The 21,664-nt window shown below is 40.8% G+C and overlaps 2 protein-coding genes across 6 annotated transcripts in view; one reads left to right on the top strand and one right to left on the bottom strand.

Annotated features, from left to right (window-relative positions):
* The window catches only part of PPP2R3A (protein phosphatase 2 regulatory subunit B''alpha), a 767,863-nt gene that overhangs the window by 354,028 nt on the left and 392,171 nt on the right, over positions 1-21,664 (bottom strand). The gene's annotated exons all lie outside the window — the stretch shown is intronic.
* Positions 1-21,664, top strand: part of ARMC8 (armadillo repeat containing 8) — a 191,165-nt gene that overhangs the window by 139,371 nt on the left and 30,130 nt on the right. For all 5 annotated transcript variants that reach the window (XM_050965445.1, XM_050965443.1, XM_050965441.1 and 2 more), the window contains 4 exons: positions 9,464-9,546; positions 9,775-9,856; positions 16,345-16,431; positions 20,080-20,172. In XM_050965445.1, coding sequence (XP_050821402.1) covers positions 9,464-9,546; positions 9,775-9,856; positions 16,345-16,431; positions 20,080-20,172 — 345 coding nt within the window. The remainder of the gene's footprint in view (positions 1-9,463; positions 9,547-9,774; positions 9,857-16,344; positions 16,432-20,079; positions 20,173-21,664) is intronic.

Below are 21,664 nucleotides of genomic sequence, written 5' to 3'. Positions count from 1 at the left end.
CTTTGCAGTATCCTTTGGTGCCAATGTGGAGAAGCAGGAAGGGCTAACAATCCAGGGGCTTGATGAGTCTCGGCAGTCTCTCCGTCACATCGTGAATCCTAGCTCCTGGCAAGCAGAGACCTCTCTGTTTTCCCGGTCAGGGTGACAGATAGATGACTCAGTCCCTCTGAGGAGAGAGTCCCCAACCACCACCACCCATCTCTTTTTCTTTTGGGAGTGGTGGTCATGGAACCCCCATCCCTAGGACAATGCATCTCATACCTTCCAATCGATGGAGTCTCCTTCTGCTCCCTTCCCTCAGATGTATCATCTAGTCCACTCTCCGCATTAGTACCTGTGGAGGGAACATGAAAACGGTTGCTCACCTGTATCTGCATTGCTGGTACATGGATGCTCCTCTTTCTTCTTCTGGAGGTCACATGCTGCCAACAGGGAGGCGATACTACATATGCTGGATGTTAGGAGATCCCTAGCATTTTATTTAGCCAGGACTAAGGACTTTATCAAGTCTCCTAAACTCTTCCTTTAATTTGTGGAAAGATTCAAGGATTCTGCAATATCAACTCAAAGACTCTCCAAATGGGTCTATAGTTGCTTTAGCCACTTTTACCATGCGTATAACCTGCAGCACTCCACAAGATGTGTTTATACCTTGGCTGCGTTTTTTAAAGATGTCCTCATCTCAGAAATCTGCAGGGCAGCAACCTGGGCCTCTGGCCATGCTTTTGCAGAATATTATGTGATTACTCAAGACTTCAGCTCTGAAGAACTATCATCAATAACAGAAGCACCAGCACTCCATGGGAGATACTTCTGTGAAGTCACCTACAATGGAGTACCTATAGGGACACTACTCAAAGAGGAGGAGGAAGTTACTCAACTTGTGGAGTAACAATGGTTCTTTGAGATGCATCATTCTATGGATGCTCCACAACCTGCCCTTCTCCCCTTTACTTCTGCGTTCTCAAGAAGGGGCTCTTCTCTTTGAGTAAGTTCCTGGACTGCATTGCAGACAACTTTTTATTTCAGAAAGTTGAAAAAGCTACTAGGGCGGAAGCTGTTCTAGACTTGATTTTAACAAATAGGGAGGAACTTGTTGAGAATTTGAAAGTAGAAGGAAGCTTGGGTGAAAGTGATCATGAAATCATAGAATTTGCAATTCTAAGGAAGGGTAGAAGGGAGTACAGCAGAATAGAGACAATGGATTTCAGGAAGGCGGATTTTGGTAAGCTTAGAGAGCTGATAGGTAAGGTCCCATGGGAATTAAGACTGAGGGGAAAAACAACTGAGGAAAGTTGGCAGTTTTTCAAAGGGACACTATTAAGGGCCCAAAAGCAAGTTATTCCGATGGTTAGGAAAGATAGAAAATGTGGCAAAAGACCACCTTGGCTTAACCACGAGATCTTGCGTGACCTACAAAATAAAAAGGCGTCATATAAAAAATGGAAACTAGGTCAGATTACAAAGGATGAATATAGGCAAATAACACAGGAATGCAGAGGCAAGATTAGAAAGGCAAAGGCACAAAATGAACTCAAACTAGCTATGGGAATAAAGGGAAACAAGAAGACTTTTTATCAATACATTAGAAGCAAGAGGAAGACCAAGGACAGGGTAGGCCCACTGCTCAGTGAGGAGGGGGAAACAGTAACGGGAGACTTGGAAATGGCAGAGATGCTTAATGACTTCTTTGTTTCGGTCTTCACTGAGAAGTCTGAAGGAATGTCTAGTATAGTGAATGCTTACGGGAAGAGGGTAGGTTTAGAAGAGAAAATAAAAAAAGAGCAAGTAAAAAATCACTTAGAAAAGTTAGATGCCTGCAAGTCACCAAGGCCTGATGGAATGCATCCTAGAATACTCAAGGAGTTAATAGAAGAGGTATCTGAGCCCCTAGCTATTATCTTTGGGAAATCATGGGAGACGGGGGAGATTTCAGAAAACTGGAAGGGGGCAAATATAGTGCCCATCTATAAAAAGGGAAATAAAAACAACCCAGGAAACTACAGACCAGTTAGTTTAACTTCTGTTCCAGGGAAGATAATGGAGCAGGTAAATAAAGAAATCATCTGCAAACACTTGGAAGGTGGTAAGGTGATAGGGAATAGCCAGCATGGATTTGTAAAGAACAAATCGTGTCAAACTAATCTGATAGCGTTCTTTGATAGGATAACGAGCCTTGTGGATAAGGGAGAAGCGATGGATGTGATATACCTAGACTTTAGTAAGGCATTTGATACGGTCTCGCATGATATTCTTATAGATAAACTAGGAAAGTACAATTTAGATGGGGCTACTATAAGGTGGGTGCATAACTGACTGGATAACCGTACTTAGAGAGTAGTTGTTAATGGCTCCCAATCCTGCTTGAAAGGTATAACAAGTGGGGTTCCGCAGGGGTCTGTTTTGGGACCGGTTCTGTTCAATATCTTCATCAACGATTTAGATGTTGGCATAGAAAGTACGCTTATTAAGTTTGCGGACGATACCAAACTGGGAGGGATTGCAACTGCTTTGGAGGACAGGGTCAAAATTCAAAATGATCTGGACAAATTGGAGAAATGGTCTGAGGTAAACAGGATGAAGTTCAATAAAGATAAATGCAAAGTGCTCCACTTAGGAAGGAACAATCAGTTTCACACATACAGAATGGGAAGAGACTGTCTAGGAAGGAGTATGGCAGAAAGAGATCTAGGGGTCATAGTAGACCACAAGCTTAATATGAGTCAACAGTGTGATACTGTTGCAAAAAAAGCAAACATGATTCTGGGATGCATTAACAGGTGTGTTGTAAACAAGACACGAGAAGTCATTCTTCCGCTTTACTCTGCGCTGGTCAGGCCTCAGCTGGAGTATTGTGTCCAGTTCTGGGCACCGCATTTCAAGAAAGATGTGGAGAAATTGGAGAGGGTCCAGAGAAGAGCAACAAGAATGATTAAAGGTCTTGAGAACATGACCTATGAAGGAAGGCTGAAGGAATTGGGTTTGTTTAGTTTGGAAAAGAGAAGACTGAGAGGGGACATGATAGCAGCTTTCAGGTATCTAAAAGGGTGTCATCAGGAGGAGGGAGAAAACTTGTTCACCTTAGCCTCCAATGATAGAACAAGAAGCAATGGGCTTAAACTGCAGCAAGGGAGATTTAGGTTGGACATTAGGAAAAAGTTCCTAACTGTCAGGGTAGTTAAACACTGGAATAGATTTCCTAGGGAAGTTGTGGAATCTCCATCTCTGGAGATATTTAAGAGTAGGTTAGATAAATGTCTATTAGGGATGGTCTAGACAGTATTTGGTCCTGCCATGAGGGCAGGGGACTGGACTCGATGACCTCTCGAGGTCCCTTCCAGTCCTGGAGTCTATGAGTCTATGAGAAGGAATTGAGGGTGGTTCGCCAGCACAGTGCTGTGTAGCCTTGAGGTGGGCTGACCTGACATTGCTACCAAAATTATCCGATTACGGGTGCAGATACACCAACAGTGGAGCACCCATAGGGTGACACATCCCAAAGTACCATCTTTTCTGCACAAGATGAGTAACTTTCTCTTGTTTTGCAGTGTAGCATAATGCAAACTCTTTCTCAGAAGTAAACATAAGGAAGCAGTAATTTTTAAAAGGAGATTCATGGCTAGCTTCTACCAGACAAACCACACTGCAGGTGGCAGTGCATAGTATCCCCAGTGATAATAACCAGAGTATTCTTTCCTACTTGGCTTGTCCTCATCTGTGCATATGAGGCATTTAAGTCCACTTGGAGCTTGTTAGGTCTGATAGACCTTGAAGATGTTTATGATAACCTAAGAGTGAAATGTGGTGATAGAATTACTATGAAAATAAATATTGGATTTTTATTATGAATAAAATAGGATAAAAAAGCAAGAATGACGTATCACAATACACATTAATCCTGAAAATGCTACAAAATAGCTCTAATATAACTAAAGGAATATTCAGGACAGAAATGCCCATCACTCAAGGCAAGATTTAGCATTGAAACCTTACCAGGTTGGAGATAGAATTGCTGTTTCAAGGCTGAATTTACTAGTAAAATAATTTACTACATACAATGTAAAGTGCTTTGTTTTTATGGATGCTACTGAAAATAAAGTCTGTCAATATTTTTTAAATATGACAGTAATATGAATTTTTAGGGGAAAAAGGATTTTTTGTTTGCGGGATAATTTTATCTCCTTCACTGAACTAGTTTAAATCATTTGGTTTGCCTTGACCTCTTCTAAAAGGTGCATCCTCTCTTTGACTAAAACTAATGTGACTGCTGGAAAATGGAGCCCCACTAACCATACAGTATCACTTCCCAAATATCTGTCACCTGACAAATCCTTATGCCTTAGTCCTAATTGTTTTCACTTGTCCAAACAGTGTGATCTTTTATTTGAACATGCAATATCTTATTAACAGAAAGAAAGTGTTCATGTGAAAACTGATATTTAAAAAACGCACTGATTTATATTTATTCTAGCAACTCCATGCTTCAAAAACTATTTTAAAAAATTGATGTGGTAAATAATTCTCTGTTTAACTCTTATATTCTGCCACTTTCCATATACGATGTGAAATTCTGCTCTCAAGCCAATGCACCCAGTTGACTTAAATGGAGTTTTACTGATGTAAATGAGTACAAAAGTTTGCTTAGTGAGATTTAAGTGTTTTTTTTTTCACTGCTTCCAAAATTTGTTTAATGTGAACTGATTCTGTACCGTGGTGCTATTTTCCAGAATTTATATAGGCTTATGTAATGGTCTCCTAAAACCCATACGAAGCAGGATAAATGTTTCAGTTCAGTGATGATTCAAAAGGACTCTACATATTAAGATCTTAGCTCAGAAAAGTGCAGACTAACCATTAAAAAGTCTTTTTATAATATTATTTCTGTGTAATTTCTTTCTAATAAAATATTTATTTTTAAATTGTTGATTCATATTTGTGGTATCATAGTTTGTAGCCTTATTTGCAATATACCACTGATCTACAAATCATATGTTGTTTAAAAATATTGTATATGTAGCTTGTGAGTTTTCCTAACTTTTCTAAATAATTTTGTCATTAGCATCTCCACAGAATGATGAAAAGTAGATGTTTGTAGCTGTAAAATACTGAATAGATGTAATTATTTGTGCTCCCCTAATAAAAAGTAGCTTTATCAGACTAGAATGTATTTTGAAGAAGTTAGCTGTATTCAGAAACATTGTAGTACACAGCTCTGCTTTCATGTACTGCAATAGGTTGACAGGACTTACAAAACTTGGATCATATTAGAAATATCTGTTCAGAATATTATGCCCTCTGATATGTACCATGTTTTTAAAAAAAAAGTGGGGTGGAATTTGAGAGTGCTTTCCAACTGTTTTTTTTCAGAGTTTCTTCCTTACTAAACCAAAGAGATTCTTAAAGCATATCTCTTTTGTGAAAGGGATAAACTTCTAACAAATTCACAACAACTTTGGAGGATGGAAATAGTGAAATATACAATAATCTCCACAGTGAATTTATTGAAGAAATTGTAATAGTTTTAAAACTGATTAAAAATTTGATCAGTGTGTATCTTTAAATTCATTGCCCTCTGAGGGAGAAAGGTTGCTTTTGTGGTTAAAGCACTGGAGTGAGATTCAGGAGATCTCTGTTCATTTCCCAGTTCTTGCACACATTCCTGTGCAACCTTGGGCAAATCAAATAATTCTCTACCTCCCAGGAGAGTTGATTATAAATTAATTGTCTGTGAGGTGCATACATACTACTGTGATGGTGGCCGTGTAAGTACCCAGATCATTTGCCACTCTTCAAATGATCTGTAAACAGGGACAGATTCCTGTTCTTAAATATATGTAAGATACTTACCTTTTTATTCAGTGTATTTCTTTGTAGCATCTAGAAAGCCAGTGACTAGTAGTTGTCTTATTAAAATGTCAAGGAACAGAAGAAACTCAGATGAGGAAACATAGTCTAGTGCAGCGGTTCTCAACCTATTTACCATTGTGGGTTACGTATGCAGCTCTCTGAGTTATGTGGGCCGCATCCACACACAATATCTATATTACCTGTATGGCCCTTAGGATGTCACATGGGCTGCACCTGTGTGCTGATTAGGCCGCAAGTGGCCCGTGGGCTGTGGATTGAGCACCGCGGGTCTAGTGTGAAAAAAAACAGGACTAAGATTCAGAAAAACTAAGTTTGATTTCTTGCTCTGCCACAGAATTGCTGGTACATCTTGGCCAAATAACTTAGCCATTCTATGTCTTTCTCCATTGGTGAAATGGGGCTGCTAATACTCACCTGTGGTGTCTCCCAAGGGTATTAGTGGTTGTTTTGTTTGTGAAATGTTCTGAGATGCTCTGATGAAAAACACTGCAGTATTGCAAAATATTTATGTATGTATTCTGTCTTGTCAGCCAATATGGCTAACATTGATGCCTTAAGACCTGTTCTTTTCTGTATTTGTATGTGAGTTCTAAGTGGTATTCTGCAAGACTGTAACTTACAGTTGTACAGATTTGGTAGAAGTGTCTTTAGATTTCCTCTTTAGCTTCATACAGCATTGAGTCACAAATGCCATATAATGTTATGAGATTATACCCAAATGAAATAGAAGTTTTACTACTTGGTTCTAAGCATGCACTGAGCAAGGCTTTCCTCACAGGAAATTTCATTTGAGAAGATTGTCTTGGTCCCATCTTCAGGTACAAAGATTATGGGTATCATATTGATTGTATGAGGACCAGACAAGAGGTTATCACTTCCCAACTTCTCCTGTTCAGTGGGTCAGAAAAGGAGCAGGCAGGGAACAGATTTCACTTCTCCCTGTCTCATCTTGATGGGGGACAGGAGGGACAAAAGGGAGAACTAGGCGAACATGTAATGTGGAAGCAACAGAAGGTGATGTACCACTGAGGGATTGAACCTGCTTGTGGGGACAGGGTATCTCACATAGGAGAGTGCATGCAAAAATGTTGTCTAACAGAGGGAATTGCACTGTGGGGTGATGGTAGAGGCAGCATTCAATGGAAAAAGGTATATGGGATGGTGGCTGGATATCTCAGAAAAGAGAGCTAGGTGTCTCAGAGGGGTTGTATGGTGTCAGTGGGGTCTGAGTCACCTTCAAAGGAGAGGGAGAACAGAATAAGGAGGCAGAAGAATGCGTCTTGGAGTAAGACTGCTTGTCCGTTCGAGGGTATGAAAAAGGTGCTTCTTGAGGTGAAAATGGGAATGACATCTAAGTGACTCCACCTTTCCTGTAGAGCCTATGCACTCGCACCCCACGAACCCCATGTGCTCATTACCTGCTGCTTCTTTGAGTGATAGTCCCTATTGTATTCCACTGAGGGTTTGTGCATGCTCACCATGCATCCGGAGCCAGAGATTTTTAAAGTAGTTGTGTCCATTGGTCTGCACTTGCACCCTTGGCTTGCCTCATCCTTTCGTCTGAGGTGATAAAAGATGGGCCGGACTGACCACTTCTCCAGTTCCTTCTCACCGTTGCATGATCTGGGTCAGAACCATTAGGCCATGTCTACACTTACAAGCTTACAGTGGCACACCTGTATCAATATATCTGTCCTACTATAAGAGCACTTGTTTAGCCATGGTATGCCGACGGGAGAGAGGTCTCCCGTCGACATAGTAAAAACAGTTCAACGTGCGGTGGTAGCTGTGTTGGCGGGAGAGCGCCTGAGCGCTTATACTGGCAAAACTTATGTCGTTCAGAGGTGTTTTCTTTCACACCCCTGTGAAAGAAAGTTTTGCTGACATAAGTGCTAGTGTAGACTTGTCCTATGTGTCCTCTTCATGTGACACACTGAAAAAATCTACAGTTGTACATAGTTAGTTTTACAGTTTTTACCATTTTTATTGTTTTTGTTGTAGTTTTGAATAGTTTGATAGTTTTAAGAATAGGATTTGGTAAGTATCTGAGGCACTCTTCGCCTATTGCTCCAGCAGCGTACACACTTCCACTAGCTCTGACAGTGCAGCCGATGGAACTGAGTTTTAGTCTTTGGAGGACTCGGATGAAGGTCAAGGACCGTCCATCCCTTCCCACCACTATGAATACCAATGGAGGCCTTCCACATCATAGCAGTATCCTCAACTCCAGCAGCCACAGAGCCACTGGAGCCCTCCTCAGCACCTTCCAGAACCATCATGCTGGCCCTATGGGGATCCTGGCCCCAATACCCTCCACTGGAACCTGCCTGTTCCATTAGGGAGGCTTCACCTATTTCACCGTCTTGGGCGCCTTTGAGCTTGTAACCAGTAATGGGAGATGAGCCACTCAGTCCAGCTCAGACAGTATTGCTGGAACAGTTGAGATTCCTGTTGTCCTCTCCTGATGCAGCAGTGGCTTCAGCATCCCCCATCTTCTGATGACTACTGCCAGTTCCAGGATCTCTTGCATGGAGTGGCAGGTGAGCTTCATATTCCTCTGGAGGAGATCCAAGACACTGAGCATAAGCTGCTGGATATACTTCACTCATCAGAGCCAACCAGAGTTGCTCTTCCAATCAACAATGCCATTCTCGAGCCAGCTCTCGCAGTTTGACATACACTGGCCATATGTATACTTACCCCAAAGGGGGCAGAAAAAAAAGATATTATTTACTAGCCAAGGGGTCTAAATTTCTGTTTTCACACCCACTTCCCAATTCACTTGTGGTGCAGGCAGCAACGGAACAAACTAGGCAACAGCATCCATGCTCCACCCATCTGACAGGGAGGGCAAGTGACTGGACCTTTTAGGCTGCAAAATCTTCTCTTCAACCAGCTTTCAGTTCAGGATTTCGAATTATCAGTCATTACTTGCCAAATATGATTTTCTGAATTAGAGCAAATTGGAGGACTTTGTCAAGAAACTGCCACAACAGGACCTGGCCCGCTTTCAGGCAGTAATTGAGAAGGGGATGCTGGTAGCAAGACCTCGCTCCAATCAGCAGCAGATGTGGCAGGTACTTCATTATGCTCAGTGGCTACTGTCATCGTCAGGAGGGAGTCGTGGCTCCATTCCTCTGGTTTTCCCAGTGATGTACAAAACATCATCGAAGACTTCCTTTTTGATGAATCCCATCTTTTCAAAAAGAAAATGGATGATTCCCTCCACACCCTCAAGGATTTTAGAACTACATTCTATTCCTTGGGTATTGCACACCAGCGCCAAAACGTAAGTTCTACTACCCACAGTCTGCACAGCATTACAGAACTTCAGTTTTTCCATCAACAGCCTTACGAATCACCAAGAAAGCATCAGAAGAAAACCACAGTCAGGCAAAGAGAGTAGATGCTATTATCTAATTGATGAGTTCAGTGGTTCCATAAGGGGAAATAAGGGTGGTTGTTTCTAAGGTAAATTCTCTTCTCATATGCAAAATTTGGAATGTTATAAATCACAGTAAAACAGCAGCATTTACAAGTAATACAAAAGTTATCCACCTTATGTTATTTATGCTCCTTTAACCTTTTTCTCCAGATCATTGAGACTGAAAATATGATGGACCGAATTGTGAATGGCTTGTCTGAGTCTAGTATCAAGGTGCGGCTATCTGCAGTCAGGTATGAACCTTCCTGGTCTAAATAAAATAATTTTCATTTGCTAAAAATTGTGGTATCCGTCAAACACTAAAACTAACCTAAAGCAGTTTCTAGTCTCCGAAAATTCATCAAAGATAGTAGTAAAATATTTCTTGGTGTTGTATTAATTATCACGAAATTCCTAGCTTTATCTGTGTAAAGAGAAACAATGAAAGCATTTCACAGACCTCATTTCATTTTTCTTTGTAGATGTTTGCACAGTTTGTCCCGGTCTGTGCAGCAGCTACGGACGAGTTTCCAGGATCATGCCGTATGGAAACCCTTAATGAAGGTGAGACGAAAAATAGCAAGAATTATACACTTGGAAGTGGATGTGATCTATTCTTAAGTTAGTGTCTTTTTGTAGAATCTTAATAGGTATCACCTTGACATCTGATATGTGTGATCTTCTCTGGAGGCTTACAAATCAGCAAAAGCCCAGTAACAGCAGACAGTGTCGTTGCCTGCACTTTCTCTTTTGAAATGTAACACAATGTATTACAAAATAAGACAGACACTGAGACCCAGATTGTCCCTAGCCCTTACTCAGGAACATAGGAAAGGGCTCCCCTCTGTTTCCCTGCTCAGCCTATAACCGGCAACTGAAGTTGAGGCTGCCGCCGTGGAGAGGGGATATTGATCCTACATTCCAGCTGCTTTACTTTCCCAGGGAGCAGGATGCTGGAAGAGGCAGGGCCATGATATGAGTAGAGCATTAGTCGTCAGCCTAATGCAAAATCTCTCTGTGTTCCTCTTGGGGCAGTGCAGTGCACTGCTGCCTGTGGCACAACCCCCAAGTCCAGCCCCAGAAGCACCAGCCCCAAGGAGGAGAGGGGAAGCATGGCTTATGATTTTAAAATCAGGCTGCCTAAACGTAAACTAGAAGGAAAAATAGCGCGTATTGCATTGTCATATGCACTGCAGTTTATTGAACAACTTGAGTGGTTGTGAAGAACGGGTTGTACTGAATTAGTGAAAAAGGACAGAGGAAGACTAATTGTACTGTATATGCTGCTCTATCTATGGGAAAATGGCAGTTTCTGGAGGAGAGAATGGGCAAACCAACCAGAAACAGTGTGCAAGGCTAAGAGATTTTGTTCCTGTGATTTGCCTAGTTAAGCATAGAACAAAAGAGCAGATGCGATGGTACAGGTGAGAGAGAGAATGAGGAAGCTGTCAGGCACTCTGTGCAGTGTGTCCTATTTCTGCAGTTCCCCTTTTGCCCTCAAATATGCAGCATGCCTAAGCTTATTGCATAGAAGCCAATGTTGTTATACTGAATAGCTGACATCTGCATGAAAACCTGTTCAGTGCACAGCTTTGATCAAAAAGGCAAATAAAATATTATGGTACCTGAAGAAACGGATAGAGTACAGCACCTAGCACAATGGGGTCCTTGCCCATGACTAGCACTCTTAGGCACTTCTATAATACTACTAATGAATAATAGTAATGAAAATATTATGTTGTTGTGTAAATCATGATATAACCATACCTAAACAGTGTATTGAGTTTTGGGCACTTGACCTCAAAAATCATTCAGCAGAAATAGGAAAGGTACAGAGAAGGGCAACAGAATTGAGTAGACAAATAGAAAGATTAGGGCCATATAGCTTAGAGAGTTGATGAATTAATGATGACATGGTGGGGGTATATAAAATAATTAATAATGTTAAAAAGTCAGTCAAAAATTCCTATTTACTATTTTTCATATTACTAGAACAAGGGGACACTCAATGGAATTAAAAGGTAGCAAATTTTAAACTGATAAAAGGGAAATTATCCTGTGGAACTCATTGCAAATCCTGAGTTTAACAGGATCCACAGCTAAGTTAGACAGGATGAAAATATGTAAAGGATATAAACTGTCCTGTTTCATGATATAAGCCAGGCAAGCATGTCAGCAACTTTAGCTTCAACACATCTTCAGAGATTGTGGAAGTGGCACAGAACCAAGAAGAGCCAGGAACTCTGACAACAAGGTACATAAGGGCTTGGAGAATGCAGGCCTTTGTTAAAGGCAGCAAGAGTACTGCCATTTTGAGAACTACCCTGGCTTTCGTTCGCAAGTGAAACAGCACAAGTGTATCAGATCCAAAGGGGTTTCTGGACCAAGAGATGACTCTCAGCCAGTCTGGTTGATGCTTCAGCAATGAGTGCTGGGCCTTAGAATCTTTTCTCTTGCTGCTGACTATGCCACCAAATGAGGGTGTGTTGGTTTAATTGTGGATGACATTTGACCCTGACTTGGGGTGGGTGACTTTTGTGGAACAAAGTAGGACTTCTTTGCCCATTACCCCTCAGATTTCATTAGTGCTGGCTGCCTGAACAGTCTTGGGTCTTAGTTTTTGGGTTTGGCCTCACTGCCAACAGTGGAGTTTGCAAGGAGTATCAGGGAGTCTCAGATTCAAGACTCTTCCTTTGTAGGTCCTTATCCTCCAAGCCTACAGTCAGGGTCTCTCTTGTACTCCATCCGTAGACACATTAAGGTTTCTTGCAGGCAGGATTTATCTGCCTTGGGCATCTCTAGAACCTGGATACCTCATAGGACAACCACCTTTTCTTTATGAATTCTAAACTCCTTGGCCATATTGACCTCTAGTTTCCACAATTTATGAATCAGCCTTCTAACCTTCAACCTGTCACTGGGGATCTGTTCTGGGTCCAGTGTTGCTTGACATCTTTATTAATTACCTGGATGCCTACTGATCAAATTTGCAGGTGACACAAAGCTAGGGAGGCTTGCCAACACTTGGAGAATAGAGCTAAAATTCAAAGGGATCTTGATAAATTGAAGAACTGGGCTATCGACAACAAAATGAAATTCAATGAAGACAAATGTAAGGTGCTACATTTAGGGAACAAAAACCAAACGTGCAAATACAGAATGGGGGATAACTGGCTATGCAGCAGCACTGCTGAGAAGGATCTGGGAGTTGTGGTGGAACACAATCTCAACATGAGTCAACAGTGCAATGCTGTTGCAAAAAAAAAAAAAAAAAAAAGCAAATTCAATTGTGGGTTGCATAAACAGAGGCATACCATGCAAGTCCTGGGAGATAATACCACTCTACTCATGCTGGTTAGGCCTCGGCTGGAGTACTGTGTCCAATTTTGGTCACTGCTGTCTGAAAAGGATGTAGAGTAACTGGAAAGGATCCAGAGGTGAGTGACAAAAATTATCAGAGGGATGGAATGTAAGTCATATGAGCAAAGGCTGGAGGAATTGGGTATGTTTAGTTTGGAAAAGAGGAGATTAAAGGGGAACGTGATAGCGGTCTTCAAATACTTGAAAGGCTGCCATAAGAAAGATAGAGAAAAGTTGTTCTCTTGTCACAGAGGACAGGACAAGAGGCAATGGGTTCAAACTACAGCATAGCAGATTTAGATTAAATCTCAGGAAATAGTTCATAACTGTAAGAACAGTAGGACAATGGAACAAACTGCCTAGGAGAAGTCATGGAATCTCCTTCACTTGAGATTTTCAAAAAGAGGCCAGATAGCCATCTGTCTTGGATGGTTTAGACACAACAAATCCTGCATCTTGGCAGGGGTTAGACTAGATGACCTTTGTGGTCCCTTCCAACCTTATGGTTCTATGATTCTTTGTGACTATCAGCTCTTTTCCTCTTTTTAGGTGAAGACAGCAGTTTGATATTTTAGAACAATGGCAGGAGAACCTGGCCATCCATTCCAAAAAAGCCTTCTTCAGCCAGTCCATGATCTCTGGCTCAGCCTTGTACCCATCCCTGTTCAAAAGGGAATATAAAATGTATCCACATCTTCAAAATGGATCTGACTGTTTTACTAGCATCCTGCTCTTGGTTGCTTATTGTATTTGTGACCACAGAAAGAGCTTCCCAGTCCATTGATCAGGAGAAAAATTTTAGGGATGGATTTGCTTGGTAGAAAGGAATGTCAGCAATATTGTAATTAGGAATTTCACGTTTTCAGGCATTTCTCCATTACCAAGCATTGGTTGTCTCTCTTGAACTGTGTCAAGGCAAATTCATTTCAGTAGCTTTAGAGGTACATTGTCTTAAACCCTACTTTTGGTTGACTTTCCTGTAACAATTCTGCCTTTGTCCCTTCAGTATATAAATTATACCCACTTACATAAGTAAGTTACACCACATTTTACATCACCTCTGACTTTGATCCTTGCCTTTAAGTTAATGGCTCACTAGTTCCCCCAGAAAAGAGAAGCTGCTTACTTTTGAACAATTGAGTGTAGTTATTCAGTCAACTTGAAAATCATGTTTGAAAAGGAAAATATTTCTGGCTAGTGGTAAATAAATGTACAGTCCTTCTGTCAAACATAAGTGGGCACACTCACCACGGCATGTGAGGGACTGAGGCCCACAGAAGGATGCCATTGGATTTATATCAGTCCTTTTGGCCTTATTCTCCACTGTCCTATACTTTACTTAGTGTGTGTATAAATGACTATCCAAGGTGCCAGACAGTGGAGAATCGGGTGCTTTTTTAACATTGTGTTGGCAGCTAATGGGGAAAACTTACTAGATTTTTTATCCTACATCTCCTTTCCACAATGCAGTGTGTGGAAATGTCTCCCGGTTTATACTTGTTGTGATGTAGAGAAAAGGAAGTTTAATCTCAAAATGGTTACAAAAATGAATAAAGACATGGACAAGCCTTCCTTAAGATGATCAGCTGAAGTTGTTATGGCTGTATAGAGGGGAGAATAGGGGTCTACAAAGGGAACTTAGTTTAAAGTTGCATATAAAAAGGGATCACAAGTTCATAGGTGATAGCAGCAACAGGAAAGAAAACAAACTACTGTAACAACAATAATAATAAAGGTCAGGTTAAGAAAATGGAATAATTTTGTCCTGGAGGCAAACAGTTAGAAATTTCGTGTCAGAATCTAATTTACTGGGATTCAAGAACAAAAGATAGACAACAGATGTCGGCAGTATGTTGAGTGAAAATGGAATTTGAGGCTCATACTAGTTTTTGCTCATGCATAGGGCTGCACCACACACACAGTTAGGGCTTAGGAAGGAATTATTGTCCACAAGGTAAAAAGGATTAAAAAAAGAAGGGTTTTTTTGGTTTGTTTTCCATTCTCTGGTGCATTGAACAAGGATCTTTCAATGGCAAGTGGAGTCTATTCCCTGCCACAGCAGAAAGGTGGGAATTGGACTGTACTGTCCCTGTCTTCTTCTTAAATAAAGTGTCCTGTTCTGCCAATATCCGTAAGCAGTAACAGATCACGAACAGAGAGATTGCTACATCTTGGTCCCTCCTCTTCTCTGCCTGTGGCACACAATAGTTTAGTTTGCTGGGGGCTTGTAATATTTTGGTCTAATTCTGGTGGTTGGCTTGGTGTGGGCATGGTTAGGGGGGTGTTTAGTGGCCTATGATATACAAGAGGTCAGAATAGATAACCTGGTGGTTCCTTCTGGCCTTAAACTCTGACTTCATAAATCCCAGTTAAAACCACTCATTCTCCTTTGAATATGTATCCTTATAGAAGCTCCACTGTAGGATGTGCGTGTATCTGTGCACTCTTGACTAGAGACTGTAATTCCAGCTACTTGGGAGGCTGAGGCTAGCAGATCACTTTTGCTCAGGTGTTTTGGGCTGCAGTGTGCTATGCGAGTCGGGTGTGTGGTGCTGCTGACAGTCTGGCCAGCGGGTGGCTGAAGGAATGGCTAGAACAATAAGAAGGATATGTTGTGATCGGCGTTCTTTCTGTGAGGGCTGATGGACCAATCTGACAAGGTGACAGTAACTTGAGTTTTTTTAGATGTTTTGTCCCTATGAGTGCTCTCTCCCCTACCCTTCTTTCCCTCTGCTGTGGAGTCTTTGGCTTTGAGTCTCTGGTTTCCCGAGTGAGAAGGAAATGAGTGGCAGCAAGTTTATGCCCTCGTATCAAAGCACGAGGTGCTGCTCTGTGCAGGTGTGGACCTGCAGACACTGCTTTCACAGTCTACGGTCAAGAGTGCACAGGTGCGTCCTCATCCTATGGTGGAGCACCCATAGGGACAAAACATCTTGAAGAACTCAAGTTACTGTATGGGTTAGTACCTTCTTTTCCCGCATTCAAGAAGGAAAAAGTGTTTTTTGGTTTTTTTTACTTTTATAACCGTTAAATGTAAAAGCACAATGATTTAAGTAAACACACTTAAGGATTGTTCAAGCAAACTGATTTTGTAGCACTCTGTAATCACAGTAATCATATAGTGGTAGGTAGTTGCAGTTTACACAAAGCCCCTTGTAGGAGGCTGTTCAGAGTTGCCATTACCCCAAGGGAGAACATGCATCTCCAATGACTCATTCCCTCCTGGCCTGCTCAGTGCATCGAAGAGATGCATTTTGTGCACCATTCATGGTGTAGGATAGTGTAGATTGCTCCTCTTTGATGTGCCAGCTCCGTAGTCCACCGAAAAGGAAGAATGTGACTCTTTCAAAATTATTTTTTCCACAAATGAAGAGCTATTATGGCCCATGTAAGAGCAGGACACATGAGTGGTGGGGAAGACTATCAGCTGCTCCACCCCACCTTCAAATAGACATCAGTGTCATGCAGATCACAATGCCTAAAGGCTTTTTTGTTCAAAAACTGCTGTACTTCAACAGGATGACTGTGGAGGTGAATTCCCAAATCCCAGCATAACCCTTCATTGCAGTATGAGAGCACAGTGGCTCATCTGGTGGCTCTTGCTAAGCAAAACAATAACTTTGTTTAAAAGTGATCTTAGTCTTGTTCATAACAATTAATGGAGCTCCCCACTCTCCTCCTCGAGCCCTTAGGTTTTACAGAATGCTCCAGATGAAGTCCTGGTGGTAGCATCTTCCACACTATGCAACCTACTCCTTGAATTCTCCCCAAGCAAAGAGGTTGGTATTCACCTATCATTTCTTCTTATTGCTTGTTTAGTAGAACTGTGTGTTACAGCAATGACTTTTGAGTAAGCAAAGAAGTTTTTTAATCACTATCAGGTGATTATACAGTAGTTATAATGTTTGGATGATGCAATTTTATCATTGATAGGCTGTCAGTTAAAAAAAAACACTGTTAATTATTTAGTGATACGACAGAATAGGTGGTCCTATCTAGAGTAGTTAGATGTGGGTATGCTGTATGAGACCTAACTTTACTAATAGACTCTTCTTTAATAAGATTTTAAAACACTTTTCATTTATAAATCTGCCTTGTTGCCTGTGCTGTATCTGCTCTAGAGATAAATCAGATAACTTCAGTCTTCAGGGCTGTCAAGCCAACAACTTTCACAAGCTCTAGAATCTCTTCTTAAAAAAAACCCATCTAGTTAATTGCTGATAATTTTAGCAGATAAAATGCAGATCGAGGTGACAAGTGGGGAAGTGGGAGTGTCTGCAAGGAAGGAATTGCAGAGGGAAGAACGTAGATGGCATACAAAAAAAGGGAGGAAGTAGAGAAAAAGAAACAAAGGGCAGGAATAATGTTGTCCCAAAGAAGAGCAGATATCCCCACTGAGTGATGCTGGGTATGACAATGAGGGACTGAATACATAGTAAGTTATAATCATAACTAAAATCTGTTACTACATAAAGGCCAGAGGCTCTCCTTGATCTCTATACAAATCTCTCTTCCACATCTGTGGCATGAGGGGAGTATATAGTACTAGATTTATCTCTCGGCCCATGGGCCATAATTAAAAATGGACTTCAGTCTTCTCCAGAAGATAAGTTTGACAGCTGAGAGGTAAGCCATGTGTTTTACCTTCAGCAATTTGAGTTCATAGACTTGAAACCCAATCGTACCTTCAGTCAACACAATGGCAAAACACCTGTTGGCGTCACTGTGAGCAGAAATGGGCCGTAATTGCAGGAATGTGATTTCACCAGGCTGAACAAAAGTGAATGCTCAAGAAAGTTTTTTTATTAATTGCATTGTATAATGTATAGTGCACTGGCTTATATGAAGTACATTGTGCATTTCACCATGCAGTGTATGTGCTTCATGCATATCAATATATGTTGCACACAGCGTACAATATACATATTGCCGCCCAAGAAGTGTAGAGTATGGTTAGGATATTCTTTAGGCATTTCATTTTATAATGTATTCATTTTACTCTGATATATGCGTTTCTGTATTATAATGGGCAAAACATTCATCTTTTGGGCTATAATTTTCAGTATTTGATCTAAGCCCATAGGTGACATTTTTTTTAAGTTTGAAGAAAATCCCTTCATCTGCTCTGTGATGAGAGAGGGAAAAAACACTTCTCACATTATAAAGTAATTTCATCCACACATTTTTAAACATGGCTACAAAAAAAGCGACTGATTAGCAACTTGAAACTTGATGTGGCCATACATAGTCCTTATTGAAAATGGTTAAAAATAAAGATGTTATAAGCAGTTGAAAAAATGCTCATCAGTATGCTCAGTAGTGATATACCATAACTTTATCAGAGCTTAGTCTTCTTTGTGACCTCATTGCACATTTCTTGCCTCTACCATGGCTAGGGGATCAGACAGAGACTGTTGCACTCTGACTGCTAATGGGTCCATTTATATGGGCTTCTCTTCCCCAAGAGATCTCATCATGTTTAGACTTCATCATGAGGAGCAGAATTAGCTAAAAAAAAAATGAGCACAACTGACTGGTCAGTATAGACAATGACAAATAATGCTCAGCATCATGTCAACAGGCTGTGCTTATAACCTTATCTACAGTGACCAGTCAGCCAAGGGTACTGTGGTGTCAGCTAACTCCACTCCTCATAACATCTAAATGTGATCAGATCTCCTGGTGAAGACAAGCCCTTTGATGGAGACTTTCTCCATGAAAAAATGTGCAAGTTTATGCAAATGTGTCTTTACTTAGACATGATTTGCCAAAATAAAAGGAGAAGCTGTTTTGAAATTCCTTCAGATAGCTATGGAATGCTTTGTTTTGTTTAACATACTCTGTATTTTCTTTTTTATTTGCAGCACTTTAAGAATTATACATTAAATACCAACTACAGTAGCAAAAATAATTTTGTCTGTATATTTAGTTGAGCTGAGCTGGAGCAGGATTTTTTGGTGCATGAAAAATTCAGTGTGTCTGAGGTTTTTTGTTCTGTCCCAGAACAAAAAAAATCCTGGAATTTTCTATGAAATATCTTCCCAGCTGGCAGCCTGCCCGCCCTTTCTCCAGGGTGGAGGGCAGCCCAGGGAGGCGACCAGATCAGGAACCAACTGCTAGGCTCTCCAGGATCCCCGGCTCCACAGCAACCATCCAGCCAGGGACTCCCAGCTCCAGCTCCTGCCTGACTTCCGTCAGCATTTTGCCAAACTTAACAGTTTGGCAGCTCTAGTATTTAGCATCTTAATTCAGATCCTTATTTCAGTTGCCAAGGAGTATCAGCATACTTTTCACACTCTATTATAATAGTACCTTTTCAATATTGAGAGAAGTATTAATACCACTGCGGAGATAATGTTTATTATAGCTAATGGCATACATTTAATCTCAATCAGGTGATAAAATTTACAGTTAAGTTTTTGCATATATGACATTTTATTACTGTTTATTCCACATAATTTCAGAATAAACCATGTCACCCTAGATGTTTCATCTTTAAATTTGTAATGGTTAATCCATATTTGTAAATTAGCATTTGCCAAATCATGTCACAGCGGTGTTCTGCCAACCTGTAATGAAAGACCCTAGTATAAAGCACATGTGCAAGCAAACAGAATTATGGGGCAAATTCTCCTTACATGTATACTGGTGTAAATTCAGTGAAATTCACCCCTGTGTAAGGGGTCCTCACCTATTTTGAGGCCTTATGTGACACATAAATGGTGCAGAGGGCTTTTGAAGACCTTGTGCACAGGGTGAATATCCCCCAGTCTGGAGTAATTCCATTGACTTTGATGATATTATAGATTTACATACCTGAGGGAAGAATTTGGCCTGTTTTTCCCATGACAACCTTAACCCTGATTGTTGTGGACTGTAGCTTCTGTTTCATTTAGTAATCTGGGGCTTTCAAAATCCATCTGTTGGTATTTGTCCTATAACCTCATTGTCTGATATCACAAGCGCTTTGAGTTTTTCTCGGGTTGTCAGTAGAAGTCTTAAGAGTTAGCCTTATTACACTTCGTTGTTCTTCTGTTGTTTGTATACGTGTTGAACTCACTGCATCTCAATGTGTCTTCATTAGTGAATGTGAAGAGCAAATACAGCCTGTTTAAATGCAATTAAAGACAGTGAAACCTGTCTTCTGTGTCTGCTCAAGGGATCAAAAATCAGTTGCTAATGAAGGTGGTCTTTTATTAAAGGTGCTTCACTGCTAGCAGTCTATTGAGACCGAAGATTGTCTGAAAAGGGTGTGTGTGCATACACATTTCATTATAGTTATGTCTACAGTTCCTCAATAAATAACCAAGATCCACCTCAAGATAAACACAGTGTGCAGTACCACATTTAATAGTTCATAGATGTACATGTAAGTCCAGTAAATTCATGGTGTTCTAAAACTGTGTGTTTTTTCCTGTTCTTTTCAGCCTATTTTAGAATCAGGAGCCATAGAACTTCTATGTAGTTTAACCCAGAGTGAAAATCTTGCTTTGCGAGTGAATGGCATTTGGGCTTTAATGGTAAGTACTCACTCCAATGAAACATTGTTTATACAAACACTACACACAACTAGCCAACCACCAAAACACACTTCAAGGAAGGGAGATTCAGAGCTTTAGTTTTGACCATGAAGATCATACCAGTTACTAAAAATAACGTTGCAGAAGTTCAGCCTGCCTATATTTGTGACTATACAAGATAATAGTAATCTGTCCCTAAAAGTATATTAAGAACATAGGAACGGCCATACTGGGTCAGACCAATGGTCCATCTGGACCAGTGTCCTGTTTTCTGACAGTAGCCAGTGTCAGATGCTTCAGAGGGAATGGGCCAGAACGGGGCAATTTGTAGTGATCCATCCCCTATCATCCAGTTCTAATGTCTGACAGTTGGGTGAACTATTCATGTTGACTTCAAGCTCTCTTGTGTGGTAACCGCTAATTTAGATCCCATCATTTTGTATGTACAGCTGGGGTTATTTGTTCCAATATGCATTACTTGTACTTATCAACATTGCATTTCATATGCCATTTTGTTACCAGTCACCCAGTTTAGTGAAATCCTTTTGTAACTCTTTGCAGTCAGCTTTCCACTTTTTGTAAGCCAGTAAATAAAAAATGATCTTGCTGATATGTCTTTATATATGTAATCTTGGCAGTATAGTTATAGCCATAACAAACTATTGATGTAAGCTTCACAGTGTGGTAATTTCCAGCAAATAATAAAGTAAGTGTAAAATCCATGGAATTATGCGAAGAGTGTAAAATCAAGAGATCAAAGCAAGAATAAAATTCAAACCTTATATCAATTTCACTTGTACATGTCAGTCATGAGCTAATTGAACAGCATAACTGATTAGTTCAAAGGTAAGGCTATAGTTGGGTAAAAGTAAGAAGGAAGATTTAAAACAAGGGAAAATGGGTGAGCCTTTGGGACTTTGTCAGGGATGTGGAGATCCAAAAATGTCCTTCATAAGCTGCAGTTCTTCGAGTGCTTGTTCCTATGTGTAGTGTACTTGAGCGATTGCACATGCTTTCCATGGGCCCAGAACTGGAGAATTTTTCCTGAGTGTCTGTTTGGTCCACACATGCGCCCCCACTGTCCTCATGGTCTGCATCTTAGTTCCTTCTTACTTCTGATGGTCTGGCATGGAGCTTCAATGTACGTGCCGATTTCTTCAGCTTCTGTCTGTAAATAAATTGTCATTAGGATAAATATTTGGGGATCTATCCTTAAGATTTGGGACAACTCCCCATGCCCCTGGGGTGAGAAGTGGTTCGTGTACACCACTACCTCTCTCCCTTTCCCCCCGGTCTTTCAGTAGTGGGAGGAGGAGTATGACAAAAATCCCCATAAGCCCTTCCTGGTAACTATCACGGTACCTGTCTGTACTGCCTGCAGGAAACACGTCCTGCCCATGTGCAGTATCTGCTGGTTGTTCCCAAGTAAGGCAAAGCAGTCAAGGGACTTCCAATTCCAAGCAATCCTCATGGAGAGGTACATGAGACGGGG

The sequence above is a fragment of the Gopherus flavomarginatus genome, chromosome 8 (assembly GCF_025201925.1).
Source record: "Gopherus flavomarginatus isolate rGopFla2 chromosome 8, rGopFla2.mat.asm, whole genome shotgun sequence".
Taxonomy (NCBI): Eukaryota; Metazoa; Chordata; order Testudines; family Testudinidae; genus Gopherus; species Gopherus flavomarginatus.
The sequence above is the reverse complement of the archived record's forward strand: the minus strand, read 5'-3'. Positions and strand labels throughout refer to the sequence as shown.